This window comes from Muntiacus reevesi, chromosome 2 (assembly GCF_963930625.1).
Source record: "Muntiacus reevesi chromosome 2, mMunRee1.1, whole genome shotgun sequence".
Lineage (NCBI taxonomy): Eukaryota > Metazoa > Chordata > Mammalia > Artiodactyla > Cervidae > Muntiacus > Muntiacus reevesi.
This window is the reverse complement of record NC_089250.1, coordinates 85,340,358-85,363,133: the sequence shown is the minus strand read 5'-3', so window position 1 is coordinate 85,363,133 and position 22,776 is coordinate 85,340,358. Positions and strand designations below refer to the sequence as shown.

At 43.9% G+C, this 22,776-nt stretch overlaps 1 protein-coding gene across 1 annotated transcript in view; it reads right to left on the bottom strand.

The window, feature by feature from the left end:
- Positions 1–22,776, bottom strand: part of NID1 (nidogen 1) — a 94,256-nt gene that overhangs the window by 44,924 nt on the left and 26,556 nt on the right. The window contains exons 2-8 of the mRNA XM_065922256.1: positions 20,885–21,184; positions 18,384–18,610; positions 15,472–15,845; positions 10,662–10,811; positions 5,859–6,110; positions 4,074–4,274; positions 1,370–1,615 (exon numbers count right to left, since the gene is read on the bottom strand). Coding sequence (XP_065778328.1) covers positions 1,370–1,615; positions 4,074–4,274; positions 5,859–6,110; positions 10,662–10,811; positions 15,472–15,845; positions 18,384–18,610; positions 20,885–21,184 — 1,750 coding nt within the window. The remainder of the gene's footprint in view (positions 1–1,369; positions 1,616–4,073; positions 4,275–5,858; positions 6,111–10,661; positions 10,812–15,471; positions 15,846–18,383; positions 18,611–20,884; positions 21,185–22,776) is intronic.

The window sequence follows — 22,776 nt, the reverse complement described above, 5'->3', positions numbered from 1 at the left end:
AGACCTTGAGGCTGGGCTGTTACACTGGTTCCAGCTTCTTCCACACCCAGAAGCACCCCAGACCAGCTCCACACTGTGCTGTCCCAGGGCAGAGAGCTGACTGTAGGCTCTGTGCCTGACTTCGCAGATTTGACTTGGATTTCCCCAAGCCCTGAGCACACATTCCTTTCACAGAGAGTGTCAGAGTTTTTTAGATACCCGCCATCAATAGGCACATGAAAAGATGCTCAATATCACTAACTATTAGGTAAATGCAAATAAAAACTACAAGGAGTACTACCTTTCACCAGTCAGAATGGTCATCATTAAAAAGTCTACACATAACAAATGTTGGGGAGGGTGTGGAGAAAACGGAACCTCCTGCACTGTGGCGGGAATATAAGTTTGTGTAGCTACTATAGAAAACAGTATGGAGGTTCCTCAAAAAGCTGAAGCCAGTGTTGCAATATGATCCAGCAATCCCACTCCTGGGCATATATCCAGACAAAACTACAAAAAGATACATGTGCCCCTATGTCCATAGCAGCACTGTTCACAATAGCCAAGACAGGGAAGAACCTAAATGCCCACTGACAGGTGAATGGACAAAGATGTGGTACATATACCCAACAGAATATTACTCAGCCATAACAGGGAAAAAGGAATGAAATAACGTCATTTTGCAGCTACATGGATGAACCTAGAGACTACCATACTAAGTGAAGAAGTCAGAAAGACAAATAAATGTTATCATTTATATGTGCGACCTAAAATATGACACAAATGAACTTATTTACAAAACAGAAACAGACTCACAGATATAGACAACAGACCTGTGTTGTCAAGTTGGGGGGCAAGGGAGGGTTGGACTGGGGAGTTTGGGATTAGCAGATACACACTATTACATATAAAATGGTATAGACTGGATAAAGAACAAGGTCCTACTGTATAGCACAGGGAACTATATTCACTATCCTGTAATAAATCATAACAGAAAGGAAGAAAAAATAAATACATAAATAAAAATAAATGCCCGGCTGCAGGCAGGTGCAGCCCTTGAATGGTCTACTCTTTACCTTAGGTTTTCTAAGAATCATAGATGAGAAGCTGTTTATTTCTGTCAGGAGCTGTTTTAGCATGACTTTCTTCTTACCAAGAACCAGAGATGAAAAACAACACGTCAAAAGCACAGAGTGGGCCATGCAGGTGGACACACACACACACACACACACATGCACATGCACGCACAGGCACGCACGCACATGCACACACACGCACATGCACGCATGCATGCACGTGCACGCACACATGCACACACATACATGCACACACATGCACACACACACACACACGCACACGCACACGCCCAGTCCGAGCCGCCGCCTCTTACCCCGCACAGGGCCAATGGAGTTGCTGAGGGCATAGCGCAGGATCCGCTCCTCCTGGTTGTACAGGACAAACACGCTGTCCACGGAGAGCTGCTGGGTGCTGGGCAGGACCGGCCGGGAGTCGTCGTGGACGCACTCCTGGAAGGTGATGGTCTGGCGCCACTGGTAAGTGTGGACGTGCGAAGGGGCAGTGCCATCTCGTTCGGGCTCCGTCACCGTGTACTCCCGGGTGGAGGATGATGTGATCACTGGATACGGGCGGGTGGCAAGCAGGGAGACAGAGGAGAGAGCTTGAGGATGCAAGAGGCTTAGGACATGAAAATCATCAGCAGGGCTTCCCTGGTGGCTCAGTGGTAAAGAATCTGCCTGCCAACGCAGGGGACACAGGTTTGATCCCTGGTCTGGGAAGATACCACATGCTGTGGAGCAACTAAACCCCTGTGCCAAAACTATTGAGTTGGTGCTCTAGAGCCCAGGAGCTGCAACTCCTGAAGCCCTGGGACCCTAGAGCTGGTTGGTGTTCCATAACAAGTGAAGCCACTGCGATGAGAAGCCTGCCCACCACAACTAGAGAGTAGCCCCCACTAGCAGAAATTAGAGGAAAAGCCTGATCAGAAATGAAGACTCAGCCAAGATCCAAAATAAATAAATAAAATCATCAGCAGTATCCTCTACTCATAATGCGACCAGATGAGAGGTCAGATGGAACAGGATAAATAAAACCATTTATTTCAGTGTTGAGATTCATTCCACTACCTAGATTTTCTATTATTGCTGTTATTTGCATTAGGAATATTTACTGCTTTTTCTCGTCAAGTGTTTCTCTGTAAGTTCCTCAGTCAACCCAGGGACTAAGGCCTGATGGAAAGAGCACCAGCTTGAAAAGAGAATTCACAATGTGCACCTTCATTCACAAGGAGCATGATCACAGACCAGTTACTAACTTCTTTGCCCTGTCTCCTTTACAACATGGACTGGGGTAAGGATGAGGTAATGTATATAAAATTTCTGGAATCAAGCAGGCTAATACTCCATAAGACAAACTACCATTTATGGAGCACTGACCACGTGACGAGCAGAGTGCTAACTGCTTTCTATGGGTTATCTCACTTAGGATTCAATAAATAGCGGCTGCTATAAATAACCCTTGATTAAGTGGTTCTCTGATGTATAAAAATGAGACACTAATAGGTTTCAGTAGCCAATTTCTATAAATTACTAAAGAGCTGTGAGCAAATCTCAACAGAGAAGAGAGACAGTCTTCCCTACTCAGAAGAGAGCTAGTTTACTTTTGGCCCATGCAGTGAAAAATCTTGACTTCCTATTTTAAAAAAAAGAAGCACAAAAGGCTCTTTATGTTTGTGTGCTCTGCTGTAGTTGGTAATAAAAGCCAGAGGATAAATAAAAGACTGATGCAAGTTGCCTCTTGTCCAGCTGCCATGTCCTGGACGGCCAGAAACACCATCTGGTCACAGCCGGACGTGCAGGTGGGGTCCTGGTACTCCTCCCACCTCCTGCCCACCCTCTCATTTTCCCCAGGAGAGCCCGAGCAGGCCACGAAGCCATGGTAATTGGTGCAATCTTTCTAGATGGCAATTTAATAAGAGACTTTAAAGAGTTTCCTTTGACTCATCACTTCTATTTCTAGGAATTCGGTCAGAAAAGAATCAGAAATTTGGTCAAGGTTTATGATGAAGATGAACATTGCAACTCATGGAGACAAGGAAAAATTGGAAATAACGTAAGCTTTAGAAAAGAGAATGGTTTAAATTGAGAGCAATACAATAAAATGGTATAGATTCATTAAAAAGCGTTTGCAATGCCTATTTAATGGAACTATCCAGCAGTCGTGATTTGACCTAACTGGAAAAATAAATGTACAATAATGTAGTATGATTGCAATTCAAATTGAAACTATATACTTGACTGTAGAGTATACAATAGTATGGCATCAATGTTAAACTTCCTGATTTTGATGACTGTACTGGGACCATGAGAGAATATTCTTGTCATTAGAAAAAATATGTGAAATATTGTAGAATATTTAGGAGATGCAGGATCACAGCGTCTACAACTTACTCTCTCTTACATATAAGGAAGGAAGAGAACAATAAAGAGAATGTAGCAAAATGTTAACAACTGGTGAAATGATATGTGGATGATATGTGGATACTGTGCTATTTTCAACTTTGTGTAAATTTGAAATAAAAAGTTTAAACTACATATAAATATGTAATAAAGTTATTTTATTCTGAAATTATATAATATGATGAGCTATTTATGTTGGGCTAGTATACATGTTGATATATATGTGAATACATGTGTAACATATATATATGTTTGGATATTTTTTGTACATAAAGAGAAGTACATGATTTTTTATATATAAGGATAGAATACGTGTTGATATATAAATTATTATATGTGAGATATATATACATTGAGATATATTTTGTATATAAGGAAAAGGCTGAAAAGAAATACACTTAATTTAACAATCATGTCCTTTTAGGTCTGTAAGTTATGCTTATTTTCTTTCCTGTACTAAAGCCTCTCCAGTGAGCATGCTCAATGTCTGTGTTAAGGGAAGGTGATCTGAGTAAGGTAACCCCTGCGTTTCCTTCCTGGACCAGCAGCCAGCGTGAGCTCAGGCTGGAGCCCGTGTGTAGCACTGCCCTGGGATGCGGGATGCGGGCCGTGGCTTACCCTGCCGTGAGTAGTGGTAGAGCTCCGTGTAGGGCTCGATGTGCACCATGGAGCCGAAGGCGATCTGCGGCACGCGGCCCTCCAGCTCCGTGTCGATGGTCAGGTGGCCGTGCTCGTCAATGCCGCTGAACTGCTGCTTAATGATCAGCTTGCCTGGGTGCCCCACGAAGGTCACCTCAGCCTGGCGGGTGAACTCCCCTCCTGCAAAGCAAGGTCAGTCTGTCACTTTGCTGTCAGAGAAGTCACACTCATGCCTGCCCTGACTCACGGTGGGGACAGGCTCACACCTCCTCTACAGATGCTTTAGTCTTGTGAGTAGAAACAGGGCCGGTGGTGTCAAGGAAAGAGCTGGGCCTTACTCACAGCCCAAATCAGTCACGCACAAGAAATAAAAGCCATTTCCCATCTGAAAACCAGCATCTGAGATGGCTAGGCTCAGGATTTGTGCTAGAAAAAGCAGGGTATCGGGGTTTGTGCTCAGTACTGATTGGGTGAACTTGAATGAGTTACTTAAACCCACTGAGCCTCCATTTCCTGATGATGAAAGGTGTACAATATCTATCTTGCAGAAATTAGATAAGTATGTTAAAAAGTGCTCTGCCAAATATCAAGGGCTCTAAGACATCAGCTAGGGGGATGACTACTGTTCACAGCTAAGCCCCGGCCAGAATGGGTGAGTTGTTCAGGGCAAACCATCACCAAGTCCAGATACCATCCTAGGAGCACATGCCACAGGTGCTGGCTCAGGACCTCCCCTTGGTCTATGCAGGGCAGCAGTCCCAGACAAGCAGGAAAAAAATACTCCACCTTCATCCAGCTTCCTCCCTTCTCCACGTTTTCAGTCTCCCCTGTTAGCATGGCTGGCAGCTATTTCATGATATGTGAAAATTATATGAAATTTACATTTCAGTGCCCATGAATAATTTCATTGGAACACAGTCATGCTCATTCATTTATATATTATCTATGCCTACTTTCAACTGATAACAACAGAGCTGAATAGCTGCAACAGAGAACGAATAGCCTAAAATATTTAGGCAAAGCTTAAAATATTTATTCTCTGGCCCTTTGCAGAAAAAGTCTGACAACTTCTGCTTTACAGTCCCCAGGTCCAGGCAGATATCCCGCTGATAACACATGTTCTGGGGCAGTTAAGAAGGACCATTGTAGAAACAAATATTTGCTGTTGTAGGGAATTTGTAAAGATTACCTCTGCCTCCCTGATGTTGATGTAAGTTACAAAGTATCTTCAATTTAAATCAACCCATATACAAAGCATCACCAATATGAAATTGCTCCCTGATCAAAATGCAATTCTAGATAGTCTGAGTTAACGTGTTGTTGTTGTTGTTCAGTGGCTCAGTCGTGTCCGACTCTCTGCAACCCCATGAACTGCAGCATGTCTGGCTTCCCTGTCCTTCACTATGTCCTGGAGTTGGCTCAGACTTATGTCCATTGATGTCATCTAGCCATCTCATCTTCTCTCGCCCCCTTCTCCTCTTGCCCTCAATCTTTTCCAGCATCAGATTCTTTTCCAATGAGTCGGTTCTTTGCTTTAAGTGGCCAAAGTAATGGAACTTCAGCATCAGTCCTCCCAATGAATATTCAGGGTTGATTTCCTTTAGGATTGACTGGTTTGATCTCTTTGTATACTAATGAAAAACTTGATGATTTTACCCCAACACCTTATTTCCAGAGCCACAAAATACTTATTTGTAACTTATTTGCAGACACATAGAGTTCCCTTTCCATTCAACCCAGCCCATTAATTTTAAGGTCAATTACCTGTGATGCTGAAGCCATTCTTGAATCCATCTTGCTCCACTGCAAACATCCATCCAATGATGCCTCCAATAGGGGCCAGAGGAAGCAGAGAGTACCCGACAGTCTCAGGAATGGTGCTGATGGCCGTGTAGGACCGCCCATGGTTCATGACCACGTAAGAATGGAGGTCAGTATTCTCAAAGACAATGGGAACCTGGCTGGCCCCCACAAAGATCCTCCCTTTCACCTTGCCGTTAACTCGCTGGGGGGAACCTGAATGAGAAACAAAGAAAGAAGCCAGCCCTTCAGAATAGAATATTGTGTCTGGTGGACTCTGTACCTGTAAAGCAAAGAGCCCAACAGTGCTGGGGTAGAGGGCTTTTGGGGTAAGTGAAAGAAGTCATTCTTCCCAAGACGAAGGCAGTCCCTGCAGCTGTGTCTGTAAGCTGTAGAAATCCCAACTTTCTTTCTCTCTTCCATACGGATGGATAATGGATAGCAGAAAAGTGGGACCCATTGTATGATGAAGGAACATCAGAGGCAAATGAAACAATTCAGAACAGCATCATGGGTGATCCAGAACTATGGTGATATATAACTGATTACTTTTGAGAATATCAGGGACAGAATTAGTCATTTCATTGGGACAATGGGGCTAAACTGGATGGGACATTAGGTTGTCTGATTTTTAACATATATATATATATTTTTAATATTTTTGGCTGAGCTGGGTCTTTGTTGCTGTGCATGGGCTTTCTTAAGATGCAGTAAGCAGGGGCTGGGGGAGCTTCTCTTCATTGCAATGTGCGGGATTCTCACTGCAGGGGCTTCTCTTGTTTCGGAGCACGGGCTCTAGGCGCCCGGGCTTCAGTAGCTGTGGTGCCCAGGTTTAGTTGCTCCACGGCACGTGGAAACTTCTTGGACCAGGGATCAAACCCGTGTCCCCTGCACGTGGATTCTCACCTACTGGGCCACCGGGAAGGCCCTAGACTCTCAGGGACTTCTCTCAAAGAGCATCTCTGGCTCAAATATAAGTTGGCCAGTCTGAGTCCCAGACCCTCACTCAACCCAAGCCAGACAGAAATAGCCACAGTGGGTACTGCAGCTCACACAAATACGCCCTCTGACCCAGAAACAGCCTGTGGGCTAGGGTGTGTTTGTTGTTGATCATTTCTTTTAGATAACTGGGAAAGATGGCATACTTACTATGGCATATTTAAAAGCTTTCTTCATATATTACCAAATAGTATATGTAGGACACCATTTTAAAAAATTGCATTAATGATAAATGCTAGCATACTCACAGAGGAAAAATGTCTTAAGAGAGATATACAAAATTGCTAACAGAGGTTAATTCAGGGTGATATGGTGAACTTTCATTTTCTATACTATATATCTCTATAATGTTGGGATATTAATAACTTGCATGTATTTATTACTGCTTAATCAGGAAAAGAAAAAATCTCCAGAAATTAAGTTGTTCTTATATTTGAATAAGAAAATGGAAGGTTGCCATATGACCCAGCAATTCTAACTCCTGAGTATATATATACACTCAAGAAAACAGAAAACATTTGTTTGCTTGAAAACTTGTACATGAATGTTCTTAGCAGCATTATTCATTAACAGCCAAAATGGGAATGCACTCAAATGTCCATCACCTGATGCACAGATAAATAAAATGTGGAAAATCCATATAGTAGAATATTATTTAGCTAGGAAAAAGGAATAAGGTACTGATATATCCTAAAACATGGATACTCCCTGAAAACATTATGCTAAGTAAAAGAAGCCAAACACAAGAGTCCTATGATATATGATTCCATTTATATGGAATGTCCAGAACAGGAACACGGACAGACAGCAGATTAGGTGTTGACAGAGCCTGCGAGTGAGGATGAATTGAGAATGGCAGCTAAAACATCCAGGTTTCCTTCTGGTGTGATGAAAATGCTCCAAAATTAGAGGTAACGGTTGAATAACTTAGTGAATATACTAAAAACCACCAAATGGTATACTTTGATTGTGTTACTGACATCTTAAAAAAGAAAAGCTGAAGGAAGAGGTAAGTACATCAGGTTTGATATAGAATTAAACTCTACCACTTATTGATTGTACATATCATGTTTCTCTTCCTAGATTGTAAATGACTAGAGACGGGATCTTCACACCCAATTCCCTGGTTCCATCACAGCAGAGCTTTCTGTACATGGTAAGTTCTCAGTAAAGTCTGTAGACTAACCTCAGACAAACGAGCTCTCATCCGAGCACCACTGCCTGTGTTCTGAAGACTTTCTGCTGTGTTTAATATACCCTAGGGCTTCCCTCGGAGAAGGCAATGGCACTCCACTCTAGTACTCTAGCCTGGAAAATCCCATGGACAGAGGAGCCTGGTAGACTGCAGTCCATGGGGTTGCAAAGAGTCGGACACGATTGAGTGACTTCACTTTCACTTTTCACTTTCATGCATTGGAGAAGGAAATGGCAACCCACTCCAGTGTTCTTGCCTGGAAAATCCCATGGATGGAGGAGCCTGGTGGGCTGCAGTCCATGGGGTCACTAAGAGTCGGACACGACTGAGCGACTTCACTTGCATGCATTGGAGAAGGAAATGGCAACCCACTCCAGTACTCTTGCCTGGAGAATCACAGGGACGGGGGAGCCTGGTGGGCTGCCGTCTATGGGGTTGCACAGGGTCAGACACGACTGAAGCGACTTAGCAGCAGCAGCAGCAGCAGGGCTTCCCTGGTGACTCAGATGGTAAGGAATCCGCCTGCAATGTGAGAGACCTGAGTTCGACCCCTGGGCTGGGAAGATCCCCTGGAGGAGGACATGGCAACCCACTCCAGTGTTCTTGCCCGGTGAATCCCCACGCACAGAGGAGCCTGGTGAGTTACATACAGTCCTGGGGTCGCAAAGTCAGACACGACTGAGCGACTACGTGCAGCACAGCCACTCAGCAGTCACCGAGGGGCCTCCCTGGCAGTCCTGCAGTGAAGATTCCACACTTTCACTGGAGGCGACATGGGTTCAACCCCTGATTGGGCCCTCATGCCACACGGTGTGGCCCCCAAAGCAACAAAACCCCCAAAACAAGGTCACTGACAAGCCAAGGCAGATTCGACACAAGAGTATTTCTGCACATAAACTGTGTCATTACACTGGGGGAACGCTACAAAGTTAGAAGACTAATATCGAAAAAATGCCTCCCCCAAACAATTACAGAAACAAGCAGGAAAGCCAAGGGAAGAAAACCAAATTTTTTCCATCAAACTTGGAGCTAGAAAAATATTTCAAAAGTAGTAAGATTCCAAAAAATATTGAAACCACAGAACTATGACAGGGCGTGTTTAGAACGTCAAAAAATGTAGCTGAGCAATCTTTCATATCCAAGCTTGCTGCCAAATGCAACCTGTCAGCATTTCCAGCTCTGACATTTGGCATGGAAAAGAGCTCATGAGATTGGTCTTTGAGAAGAAGGGTTCATTGTAAATTGTGGAAGTTCTTCCCAGGACAAGCAAGATATAAAAGCCAAACCTAAAACAAAGCAGCAAAAGCATGTCATTCCTGGGGCAACGGGCAAGAAAAGAGATAACACATTTATAGATGTTTAAAACATCCCCCCAAATTAACATGCAAAGCATACAGAATTTTCTGTCCTTGCTAAAGACAGTATTTACAACACTAATTGTGACCTAGAAGGAACCTTTTTTTTGGAAACTTTTTTTCTTTTTTTAAGCAAATTAAAATAACTGATTTAACTTTAGCTATGGCAAGAAATCTGAAAAACAGAAAAGTATTCCTCCAATTGAGTTTTATTTAGTCATATTTTGCCAAGCAACTGATGTTCCTCCTTAAACACACAAGGAAAATGACGGGTGACAAGTGGAGTGATTTGGCATCTGCAGAGACAGGTGTTCAGTACAGTTTGTTTTATTTTTGCTTTCATTCTAATTTATGGTCCTGGGTTCCCATAAGTCTACCTCTCTAAGTAAAGTGTTATTTGGACCCTCTAGACTTTTACAGAGATTTTTCAGAACATCTGAGAACATCAAGACTGGTTGATCCTTTTGGGGGTGCAGAGCTCAGGATTAAAGCCAGCCCACAGCCAAATCTGTTATGGAGTTGACAGCACAATGGGTCTGGTCTCCAAAATTAGCTGTGATGCGCCCCTTCTGCTCCTCCATCACCATGCTGGGGTTCCGGGGACACAAGGACAGGAATACCAAAGGGAAGGGGGACTGGAATAGTCCTTACCCCTACATATTGCATTGGCCAGAAAGTTAGTTTGGTTTAAAGTACAAATAAAAGACACATTCGTCATTTTCACCAAGACTTTTACTGAATAAAGTACTTATTGAACAAACTTTTGGGCCAACCCAACATTTTGGGTTGGCCAGTCCATCATGGCCCTGCTGGAGTTGAACCACCATCAACATAAGTCTGAGTGATGCCAAAAGAAGAGGTTTGAAAGAAATGGAGGAAAACGAGGGGAGCTGACAATTCATGGTCCAGGTTGCATAATTTCAACATTTCAGCCTGAAGATGGGTTCTCAACAGTCATCATTTCAGAGATGGAGAAACACCACAGGAAGGAAAGAGACCTCCCCTTATTAGTAAAAAAGGGCATTCCCCAGGACCGCCCCCCACCCCCATAGAGAAACAGCAAGAACGAGGAGTGAGATGAAATATCACTGCCCAGCTGAAACCACCACCGACCTTTAGAGATCTGGGTAAAGGCAAGATTTCAAAACAAGCACCAAAACAAAATCTCCACTCCTCCCTTTTCTCCCCTTTAAAAAGGATCACAGAAAGGCACAGTACCTTCTGCAACACACTGCCGGCCGTTCCCCGTGTAGCCAGCCACACAGCGGCAACAGAAGCCGGTGGCAAAGTCCCTGCACTGCGCGTGCACAGAGCACTGGTGTCTGTTGGTGGCGCACGTCTGCCGGGAGTCCGTGTTGTAGCTGAACACTGTCGGAGAGAACACAGCACGCCAGTGAGCACTTCGCCGGGCTCCAGACGAGGGGGCTTTAGAACCCTGCACCCCCGAGTGTGCAAGACCGCGCAGGTCGTTCAGACACAGGGCTCTCTACCTGCAGAGACGTCTTCTCAGGTCGCTCAGACACAGGGCTCTCTACCTGCAGAGACGTCTGCTCAGGCCCTTCAGACACAGGGCTCTCTACCTGCAGAGGTGTTGGCTCAGGCCCTTCAGACACAGGGCTCTCTACCTGCAGAGGTGTTGGCTCAGGCCCTTCAGACACAGGGCTCTCTACCTGCAGAGACGTCAGCTCAGGCCCTTCAGACACAGGACTCTCTACCTGCAGAGACGTCTGCTCAGGCCCTTCAGACACAGGGCTCTCTACCTGCAGAGGTGTTGGCTCAGGCCCTTCAGACACAGGGCTCTCTACCTGCAGAGACGTCGACTCAGGCCATTCAGACACAGGGCTCTCTACCTGCAGAGACGTCAGCTCAGGCCCTTCAGACACAGGGCTCTCTACCTGCAGAGACGTCTGCTCAGGTCGCTCAGACACAGGGCTCTCTACCTGCAGAGACGTCTGCTCAGGCCGTTCAGACACAGGGCTCTCTACCTGCAGAGACGTCTGTTCAGGCCATTCAGACACAGGGCTCTCTACCTGCAGAGTGTCTGCTTAGGTCCTTCAGACACAGGGCTCTCTACCTGTAGCCACTTAACTAGTACAGTGGTTCCATCACTCAAATCACTGAGGCATGTAGGTCTAAAAGGAGTTTGAGAAATCACATGGGTGAATTATTACTATTTTAATTTTTACCTTTTGGGTGTGCCATGAGGGATGTGGGATTTTAGTTTCCTGACTAGGGATTGAACCTGCTCCCCTTGAGATGGATGCATGGAGTCTTAACCACTGGACTGCCAGCAAAGTCGCAAGGGTGAATTTTTTTAAATGCTATAATCCAATGTCCTTATTATCAATGAGTCAATATTGGGTGATAGCTGTCCAAAGTCAATCTTAACATGGCATCCATCAAACATCATCAGATATGCATCAGACTGACCTTTCTAATAAAAACAGCATCAAATTTGAGTGCAGACGTTAAAATATTTTAAAATTATTTTTTTATCGTGGTAAAATACATACAACACAAAATGTGCCATTTTAATGAGCTTAAAGTATTTTAAACTTTTTGGCCCCATTGTTCTCACCAGGGGGTAAATCAGAAGCTCTTAGAGTTAAAAGCTGGTTAGAAATAATTCCTCAGTCATACCAGCTCTAACAGCCTTTGGCCCAAGAAACATAAATTTCTCCCTAGTGCAAATGGCTCTCCCTCCAAGGTTGATTTTATTAGAATGATGAGCGAGCTCATTAAACTTAAAAATCCAAAGCACACTAATTTGGAATGAATTCAAAAGCACAAGAAAGGATGAACTTTTGGAGGGGATAATGACCCAATTTATAATTGTTACGAGTGAAAATAAAAGTAAAGTTTGACCCCAGGTAGATTCCAGTTCTACACACCCAGAAGGGAATTTCCTGGATGCATACATGGCATTTGGAGTCAAGGACACTTGGGCCCTGAACTGAACGCATGTGATGCTACTGATTGCTTAAGCTCAGCTCCCTGTGGGTCTGTTATGGCTGATGTATCTGTGGATGACTATTCAAATAACACCAGGAATGCACTGCTGGCTACAGAAGGCCAACCTTTCTAATAAAAACAGTGAAATAACTGGGATTAAGGGCAGAGAAGATCTCTTTTAAACACAGTTGGGGTTCAGATCTAGGCTTTTTGTTGTTGTTGTTGTTACCAGTACCAAGTAATATATTACCATGAGTTGTTGGAACTAGCTATGCTCTCATTTCAAAGTGATGGCTTCACAAATGAGAATTTCAGAGACACCTATGTGGTGTGAAAGCAGGATGAGACTCAAAACTCAACATGCATGCACACATGCTAAGTCACTTCAGTTGTGTCTGAATTTTTGCTGACTCTGACTATAGCTCACCAGGCTCTGTCCATGGGATTCTCTAGACAAGAAGACTGGAGTGGGTTGCCATGCCCTCTTCCGGGGGATCTTCCCGACCCAGGGATCAAACCCGCCTCTCTTACATCTCCTGCATTGGCAGGTGGGTTCTTTACCACTCTGGAGTTTCCCTGGTGGATCTGACAGTAAAGAGTCTATCTGCAATGCAGGAAACCTGGGTTTGATCCCTGGGTCGGGAAGATCACCTGGAGGAGGGCATGGCAACCCACTCCAGTATTCTTGCCTGGAGAATTTCATGGACAGAGGAGCCTGGCAGCCTATAGTCCATGGGGTCGCAAAGAGTTGGACAGGACTGAGCGATTAACAGTTTCTTTACCACTAGCACCACCTGAGAAGCCCTCAAAACTCAACATATGCAAATAAACATGCGCATGACCTATCCTGGGGAGATCACTCTGAGGTCCAGCTGTAAGAGCAGGGTGCCACATGCTAGATGTCAGCATCACCCCGGGAAATCCAGGGTGCCATGTGTGTAAGAGGAGCCCTGAGACATGAACCCACGTCCTCATCATGTCACTAAACATCACCGCTCCATCTCTGTGCCTCAGAAGGAAGTAAGCATACTTCTCTGGCCACCAGATCCTGCCCATGCTTTCGGATCCTCGATAAGAATAAACATCTATGGCTATCGCTATGAGACAAACCTCAACAAGTAAGGAGAAATAAAAATGGGTGAATAACGTGGAATGGGGTAGATTTTTCTTTTTTTGAGTGTGATTATTTATTACTAGCTTCTACTATATTTCTTCAAGGTTTTCAAGTGTGGGAAATCTGACTTTGTTTATCTTAAATTCTTTTTGAGGGGGGAAGAGTACAGTTTTTTTTCTTTTTTTTTTTTTTTTTTAAGAGTAGGTTTTTTGAGGGCCTTATGATAACTTCATAGTAGAAACAATCATAGTTAAGTATCATTTAAAGGCTTGGGCCAGCCCCTTGACAGGAATATTACTGGTCAACCTGAAGGGCAAAAATAAAAAAAGAACACAGTCTAGTTCCAATGTCTTTTATAAGACAATTCAATGCATGCTGGAATTCAAATGGTACACTTGAAAATGCTACATTTTCCTCTGAAACTAGCAAAAATATGATACATTCAGTTCAGTTCACTTCAGTATCTCAGTCCTGTCTGACTCTTTGCAACCCCATGGACTGCAACAGGCCAGGCTTCCTGGTCTAGCAACAACTCCCAGAGCTTGCTCAAACTCATGTCCATTGAGTCAGCAATGCCAACCACCTCATCCTCTGTCATTCCCTTCTCCTCCTGCCTTTAATCTTTCCCAGCATCAGGGTCTTTTCAAATGAGTCACTTCTTCACATCAGGTGGTCAAAGTATTGGAGCTTCAGCTTTAGCATCAGTCCTTCCAATGAATATTCAGGACTGATCTCCTTTAGGATGGACCGGTTGGATCTGCTTGTTGTCCAAAGGACTCTCAAGAGTCTTCTCCAACACCACAGTTCAAAAGCATCAATTCTTTGGCGCTCAGTTTTCTTTATAGTCCAACTCTCACATCCATACATGACTACTGGAAAAACCATAGCTTTGACTAGGCAGACCTTTGTTGGCAAAATAATGTCTCTGCTTTTTAGTATGCTGTCTAGGTTGGTCGTAGCTTTTCTTCCAAGGAGCAAGCATCTTTTAATTTCAAGGATGCAATCACCATCTGAAGTGATTTTGGAGCCAAAGAAAATAAAGTCTGTCACTGTTTCCATTGTTTCCCCATCTATTTGCCATGCAGTGATGGTCTGATATATTGATTTGGCCAAAAAGTTAAGTTTGTTTGGGTTTTTCCATAACATCTTATGGAAAAAACAGACGTTATACTTTAAAACCATCCTAGAAAAGTGGATCCGGTTATTTTGTATTTTTAATGTTCACAAACTAACTCTGAAACTGACTGGAGCCTGGAGGAAAAATAATCAACCATCCTCCTTCCATAAACCAAGAGGAAATAAATGTCAAAGATAAACCATGTCAACAGAGGAACTTCTAAAATGTTTTTTCAGGTGGGTGAGTATATTGCTGATCTCAGAAATCACAAATAAGGAAGGAAATCTGACTTTCAAAATAATTCTAAAGCACTTTTCTCTTTAAAACACACACAAAAAGAAGAGCAATAGGAAACTTGAAAGAGGACACATTCTACAGTCTCCCTAACCCCAGTCCTAACTCTGGATCCCTAACCCCAGCCCTAACTCTGGATCCCTCAGTCTTTGCAGCCTTTGGGTCCCTCCACCCGTGTTCTGGTGGCTCCAATGGTAAAGAATATGCCTTCAACGTGGGAGACCTGGGTTCAATCCCTGGGTCAGGAGGATCCCCTAGAGAAGGATATGGCTACCCACTTCAGCATTCCTGCCTGGAGAATTCCACGGACAGAGGAACCTGGCAGGCCACAGTTCACGGGGTGGCAAAGAGTCGGACACGACTGAGCAGCTAACACTTTCACTTCTCACTTCACTCATGCTCTGTAGCCGTAAGTTCCACCCCTCCTTTTCCAGGCTCTCATCCTTACAAACCTCCAAATAATGCACACAGCTGACAACCCCCAGCAACGCTCCCCTGTGTGGAAGCCCAAGTATCCAACAACATACCACCTGCCACACAAATGGCCTTACCGATTCCTGTTTCCTCGACTTCATCCACATCTATGACTTGTGGCTGCTGCTGGGGAAACCTCTCCCCGGGCAACTGGAAAGATCTGGTCCTCTCCGTGGGAGGTGTGAGGGGTCTCTCAGTAGCCATGCGGCGCGGGGAGAGGTCACTGGGCGTGTTGTACGTGCCACTGTCTCCCCTTCTTGGGGCCTCATAAGGGAAGGATGTAGTAACCACGTCCTCCAGGCCCAGATGCGTCACCGAGTCATAATCCTCATCGTCATACTCTGCTCCGTCATCCAGTCCCAGGTTCACGTCCGCGGGGACCACGCCACTGGCCGTGGCCGGACTCCCAATCTCAAACACCCAGATGCCCTGTTGCCCAGAGTTGCTGCTCCTAGAAGGAAGGACAGGCTTCTTGGAAACAGGCCAGCAACCTACAAACAGCCCCCACCAACCAAGCAGAAGGAGCCCCGGAGATCCATGTCAATTCAAACCCCATGGCCTGCTACTGCCCACAGCCTTGGCGGAGGATAGGTGAGCAGATGTGGTCCTGTCTGGTCCTCATAGAGCTGAGAACGTCCAGCAGGATATGGTGAAGCTGTATCCGGTGGGCCCAAGCCCAGCAAAGGCTTCTTCTCAGCCATTCCAGAGGCATGCTCAGGGATATTTTCAGACCTTAAAATGTGTTTATACAAATTGCTCGTCAGTATGAGCAACCTGTTGACTGGATCTGTGTGCATTTTTTTCCCATTATGCTCTTTCTGGGGACATGCTGTGATACGAGAGTATTTGGTCTTTGTCTCTGGTTCTGGCATATAACCCCTTAGGTCCTTGTAATCTCTGGAGTGATAAGAATGCCTTTTTGTATGCTAATGAGAAGACTAGTGGCTGGGGACCCTGGGTAGCTTCAGAAAGGCAGTTGGTCACTAGGAAGACCAAGGCATGATTATAGGGTTGGAATTTTCAGCCCCACACCCTGACTTCCAGGAAGGGGGTGGGGAAGTGGGACTGGAGATTAGTTAATCACCAATGGCCAATGATTTAATCAATCATGCCTATGCAATAAAAATTCCTAAGTTATCAGGTTGACAGAGCTCTTGGACTGGTGGACACAGTAGAGGTGTGCTAGGAGGGTGGTGCACCCAGAGAGGGCATGGAAGCCCCTCACCTCCTCCTCCCCTCATACCTTGCCCCTTGCCCTATGTATCTCTTCTATTTGGCTGTTCCTGAGTTCTATCCTTTATAATAAACTAGTAATAGTGAAGTACTTCCCTGAATTCTGTGAGCCTTTCTAGCAAATTATCAAACCTGAGCAAGGAGTCATGGAGACCCCAATTTATAGCTGGTTGATAGGAAGTGTAGGCAGCAACTTGGGACTTTCAAGGGATGTCTGAAGGGGGGGCAGCCTTGTAGGAGTGAGCCCTTAAGCTGTGAGGTCTGTGCTGATTCTAAGCAGTTAGTGTCAGAACTGAATTAAGTTATAGGATACCCAGTTGGTATCTGAAGAGTTGAAGAATTAGTTGATAAGAGGGGAAAAAACCATGTATTTAGTGTCAAAAGTTATGAGTGAAAACAGGACAGACTTGGTTTATTAGAAATCCTAACACTGTTAGCTGTGGAACCTTGGACAGATCTCAGTTAACCTTTTTATGCTCAGAGGGTATAGTAAAATGCAAAAGATATTCAGAATCTAAGGGCATTTTAGTGTTATAAAATACAATACAATAACCCTAATCTCTACTTCTTACACTACCATTTTTACTGTTCTGATACTGTTTTACTATCAGAAATTGTACAAAGTGACCAGATTATACGAGAGAAAGAAGGGACATACATTATTCAACGGAGAACATTGAGCAAAAGACTGGGCTGGGGCAGGGGGTGAGAAATCAAGAAAGTCCTGCAGAAACTGGATGTCTGATCAGTCTGTCTACCTGGGACTTGAGTAAAGGCAGTGATGTACAGGAGCTTGCTAGAACCAGCTTATAAAAAATCAAACTATATAAACTTACAATTAAACAAACTATATTAAAAAGTCATCCCATATGAATTATGTTCCTATTAGCTATGTTCTTGAAGTTATCTGAATCTACTGCACCTCTAGGGTGAGAATACTATATAATGGTTCACCTTTTCTCAGCCTCCGGGTGAGTGACATGATGTAACAGCTGAAGACCGGCCATGGTAGACATATTTATGCCACGGAAATAAGCAAATGCTATAAATGAGTGAGGGCTTCCCCAACCTGCATAAAGTCAGTTGTTAAATATTTACCAGTACACTATCAAAGGGTAGAGGAGTTTCAGACTCCATTGACAAAACGAAATTGGGAGGAGGAGGTGCTTCCTTTTTTAAAGAATAATTAAGTCTAATTATTAGAAAGAAAAAGTCTGAGCTTTCCCCCCTTTTGCCAAATTCTACAAAATAGGCCAAGAGAGCACTGTTTCTATTATAACAACATTCCCAGCCCCAGTCAGTGTAGGGAAAAATCCTCTCAGCCATGGATTCATAGCAAGAGATAGTTTTGAATAATTTGTATTTCTAACTTTATAGAAGACATGATAAAACTGTTTCAAATGAAAATGATATCTAAAAACTTGGATGCCTTTCATTCTAAGAGTATATTCCCTGAATTCATCAGGAAAAAAGTACTACATAATATAAAAACTATATACAAAATTTAAACTTTTTGTTTGTTTTTGGTCACATTGCATGGCTTAAAGAATTTTAATTCCCCAACCAGGGATTGAACCTGGGCTGTTGGCAGTGAGAACGCAGAGTCCTAACCATTGAACTTCCAGCAAAGTCCCCTACAGAATTTAAATCCACATTTTTAGGTGATATTCTATAAAGCCCATTACATTATTCTTATAAAACAGTCAGTTGAGAGTCTTATTAAAGGAAGAATCTACTGAAGAATAAAAAAGCATACTTGGCCAGATTTCCAATTGATTCTCTGTCATTAGCAAATATATTATAAGCTCCGTCACTCTTCCATATTAATCCTACTAAACCTTGGCTGAAAGCAACCACTGCAGGAACCTGGTTCTCCTCCTTCTTTGAGAACGTCGTGTAGAATTGCAGACCATCCTCAGGGTAAAGGAAGATGGCATAGGTGCTGGAATCAGAGGAGGCCAGGATGGACTGGAATGTGTTTCTCTGTAAAGATGAGTTAAGATTCAGTTACTCAGGATCTTAAAACTGTGCTATTCACCAGACTACATATAAAAAATACAGAGATGGCACTATTTGCACCTTATTCTAAAGAAATATTTTTGTAGCAAGGACAGTATTCCAGGATAATTCCACTTAAATATCTCTAAGGCTATGTCAACATGAAATTTTCTAATAAGCCAATGAATACCTTCTGCATAACTGTGACCCTAGGGTTAACCAAAAATTATAGAGATGCTACCTCTATCTCTCAAGCAAATTTGCTAATTCTTATCCCCAGAAATTGTTTACACAGCCATTAAACATATTCAACTACATTTATTATTTAGTTTATTGAGCCCAAGCACTGTTCAGTAAGAAAGAACGTGAGCTTTGGGAGAAAACAGATCTGAATCCAACTCCTTGCCCTCATCATTGGCTGAGTGACCTTGGGCATGTTACCTAACCTCTCTGAACCTTGATTTTTGAATCTGTAAAACGGAGAGAAAATCACCTACTGCACAGAAATGTTAGGAGGACTATGTGAGCCAGCATATGAGAATCGGGCAGAGAACGTATTCCTTCATGTTAGTACCTTTCCTGGGTGCAAGACATGGCCCCAAGCACTGTGAAGACGAAGGATAAAAATACATGATCCTGGCACTTAAGAATTTAACAGTTTAGGTGGGAAGACTGACATCTGAACAAAACATTCCCAAACTAAAGCATGGATTCTGTAACCGAGCTGCGTGCAGGCAGAGTGCCCAGGGCTGGAAGGGGCGGGGGCAGAGGAGGCTGAGTGAACAAGCAGGCGCTCAACACGAGCAGTGAGGGTCAGGGAGAGGCCATCACAAGCAGAGCACAGCTAGTGCGTGAGACTGTGGCTAAAACAAACAAGCAAAAAGCCTCATCGGGGAATTGCAAATAATCTGGTCCAGCTGCAACATGGGGGACTGGAGAAGTCAGGATGAGAGGAGACTGGACCCTTGAGGCAGGCAAGAGCTCTGTACAATGGTTCGGGCAGTTATTACTCAAGTAAAGAGGATGCACACTTGAGAAATTTAAGGTATTATTTTATTGATTTATTTTTTGCCATGCCATGTGGCATGTGGGATCTTAGTTCCCCCACCAGGGAAGGAATCCATGCCCCTGTCATGGACGCATGGAGTCTCAACCACTGGACCATCAGGGAAGTCCCAGGAAACTGAAAATTTTAAACAGTTTTCAAGCATGCCACTCAGGCGGGTACAGGTGCCAAAGCAAAACATGTCAGATTTCTCCAAAGTGTGCTCTGTGGGATGCAATGTCTTATTTGGGAGGGAAAACGGTACAGCCAAGAGGTTTAGGGCTGACTAAATTAAACCAAGGTAAGCAGGTTTCCGTACTGTAGGGCTTTCCAGACTGAGACACCAAGACGGACCTATAGTTTTAGCATTTCCCAAACTTATTTGGCCCAAGGAGTCTTTTCCCTCAAGGACTGTCTGTAGGACCAGTATTCTGTGGTACACACTTTGGGAACCACCAGTCTGGAACATTTCCTCCATTTAAAGATGCTTTTGGACCTTTCAAGTTGTACTTTACCCTGTCATGCTATAAAAGTTAAATAATGGTGGAGTGAATTTATTTTTCCAAGGAGAAACTGAAGCATGTCCTAAAGGCTCACTTCAGATCTAGAGATGGGCTTCTTGACCTGCTCAAATATTCCCCATCTAAGTGCAGGTCCAAGCTCTACACAGCCTAACATCTTTCCCAACCACTGAATCTACAGAAACCGCAGCCCTGGTTATAAAGAAACCTGTGTCCTGAACCATTCACATGGTACAAATAGATGGTGGGGGGTTTGTCCCCCCAACTAGAACTTGGGTCTTGTCTTTAGTTCTTCACATCCCTTGGGAATGCTTTATTATTTTATCACTGCATATTCATAAACTCGTAATAAATTCTCTGTCTAGAAATCACCTCCCATTATCTATCACCCAAAATAAGAGCAGCTAGGGCTGTAATTTATCAACTCTGTCCTTGCCATGTGGCTAATTATCTCAGGGATCTTGGCTTTCTTTACATTGGATCATCATTACAACACAGATTTAGGTAGCCCTGTGGTTAAAATTTTGGACATTTCAGACCTGCAATAAATAGCTTATTAGATTTTGCTTTGGATGTCCTACCTTAATCAATCGCATGGACGTGGTGTACATCAGAGTAGCACAAACCAGAAGACCAAAGTGTGCAAAGCCAACGTATTAGACTATTTGCCCCTGGGCCTGGACGGGTGCTTACCTTGCCTTCCAGGGCGGGGTCCTTGCTAGGCCCTTGGTAGGGAGCAACGGATTCCCAAGTGACAACCACCGCACTACTGGGCTTGAAAGAGACTTCTGGGAACCCTCTCTGGACACACTCCGCAGCCAGCTGAGTGACAGAGGGAGACAAGTCTTCCCGATAGTAGACCTTCCCCAGGCCATCTGTTGTGTCCAAGTCCGCCAGGAAAGGGGCGACTGCTCCAAAGGTTGGTGGGAAGGGCCCAGGGTGGGTTTCTTTGGCTGGGGGTTCACTCATGGCAATGATGCCATTTGTGGTGACCTGTAAAAAACCAAGCATCATTAAAAGGAGTGCAGAGACTGAGAACCAAATTTTGTGCATGCTCAGTCATGTCCAATTCTTTACAACCCTATGGGACTGTAGCCCACCAGGCTCCTCTGTCCATGGGATTCTCCAGGCAAGAATACTGGAGCAGGTTGCCATTTCCTGACCCAGGGATCAAACCCACGTCTCCTGCATCTCCTGCACTGGCAGAGGGATTCTTTACCACTGAGCCACCGGGGAAGCCCAACCAAATATTGGGAACCACCCAGATACCCATCAACAAGAGAACAGGTAAATAAATTTTGGTCTTAGCATATAGTGGAACACCATACAGTGATTTTTTAAAATACACAAAACAACATGAGTGAATCTCACAAGTATTAAGCTGAGCAAAAGAGTCCAGACACAACTGTAGTACATGCTATAAAATTTCACTTATGTGAGATTCGGATACAATAAAACTGGCAAAAGACATGATCTGGACTTACAGAAGTTGGCATTCTCTTCCTAGAGAGAGCAGCCTACTGGAAGGAGCAAGGGCAAGAATCACAGACCTTAGGCCTTCCATGGTAATCCAGTGGCTAAGAATCTGCCTCGCAATGCAGGCGACACAGGTTTGATTCAGTTGGGGAACTAAGATCCCACATGCCTCGGAGCAACTAAGCCCTAACACAGTAACTAGAGAGCCCAGGAGCTGCAACTAAGACCTGACCCAACTAAATAAATACATAAATAAAAGAATCACAGGACCTGGCTCTGTCATATGACTTCGGCAAGGGTCCTAAACTTCGAGTCTTAGGCTTCCCATGTGTGTGCTTCGTGGCACAAAAAGCACCATTCAAACATAAGTCATCATCAAAGCCTGCCTTAATTTACTCAACAGGTGAACTAATCATGACAAACCAGGGCTGTGCTAGAGCTGTGGGTCCACAAATGCACACAACCCAGACTCTGCTTTCAAGGCGCCCCCAATCCAGAAGGATGTGGAGGACTAACACAAACAGATGATGAGATAATAAGCAAATGAGAGTCAAGAAGTAAATGTGAATGGGCCATGAGGGTGTTGTTATTTTGAGCAGATTAATGACCTACATCAATAGCTAGCATTACTGGATGCTTACCATGTTCCAGACCTCTTATTAATATCTAATCCTCAAAAGAACCCCATAGGAATAGCTATTACCATTTTTTTAAATTCTGAGGGTCATTTTTATTCTAATAAATTTGTTTTTTCCCCCAAATTTTCAAGATAAATGTATTATGTGCATGATCAGAAAACAAAGTTTACATGTAAATAAAAGAATATCAAGATTCCAATGGGAAGCAGGCCAAAGGGTATTTCAAACAGTTTTCAAGAAGAAAGACCAATAAGAGGAACATGTTCCATTTCAACGTCACCAGGTTTCAAAAGGTGCCAAGAAAAGCAATAAGGTGCTACTCTCAGCTGAGAGTGTTTTTAACAACCCCGCCAGGCAGATAGCAGGCACAGTGTCTGGGGTCCCAAAGATGTTTGCAATTGAATTTCTTTTAAAATAAGAAAAATGACTATGATAAAACATAGATTAACCCTGTCTTTTGCCAATGAAGTT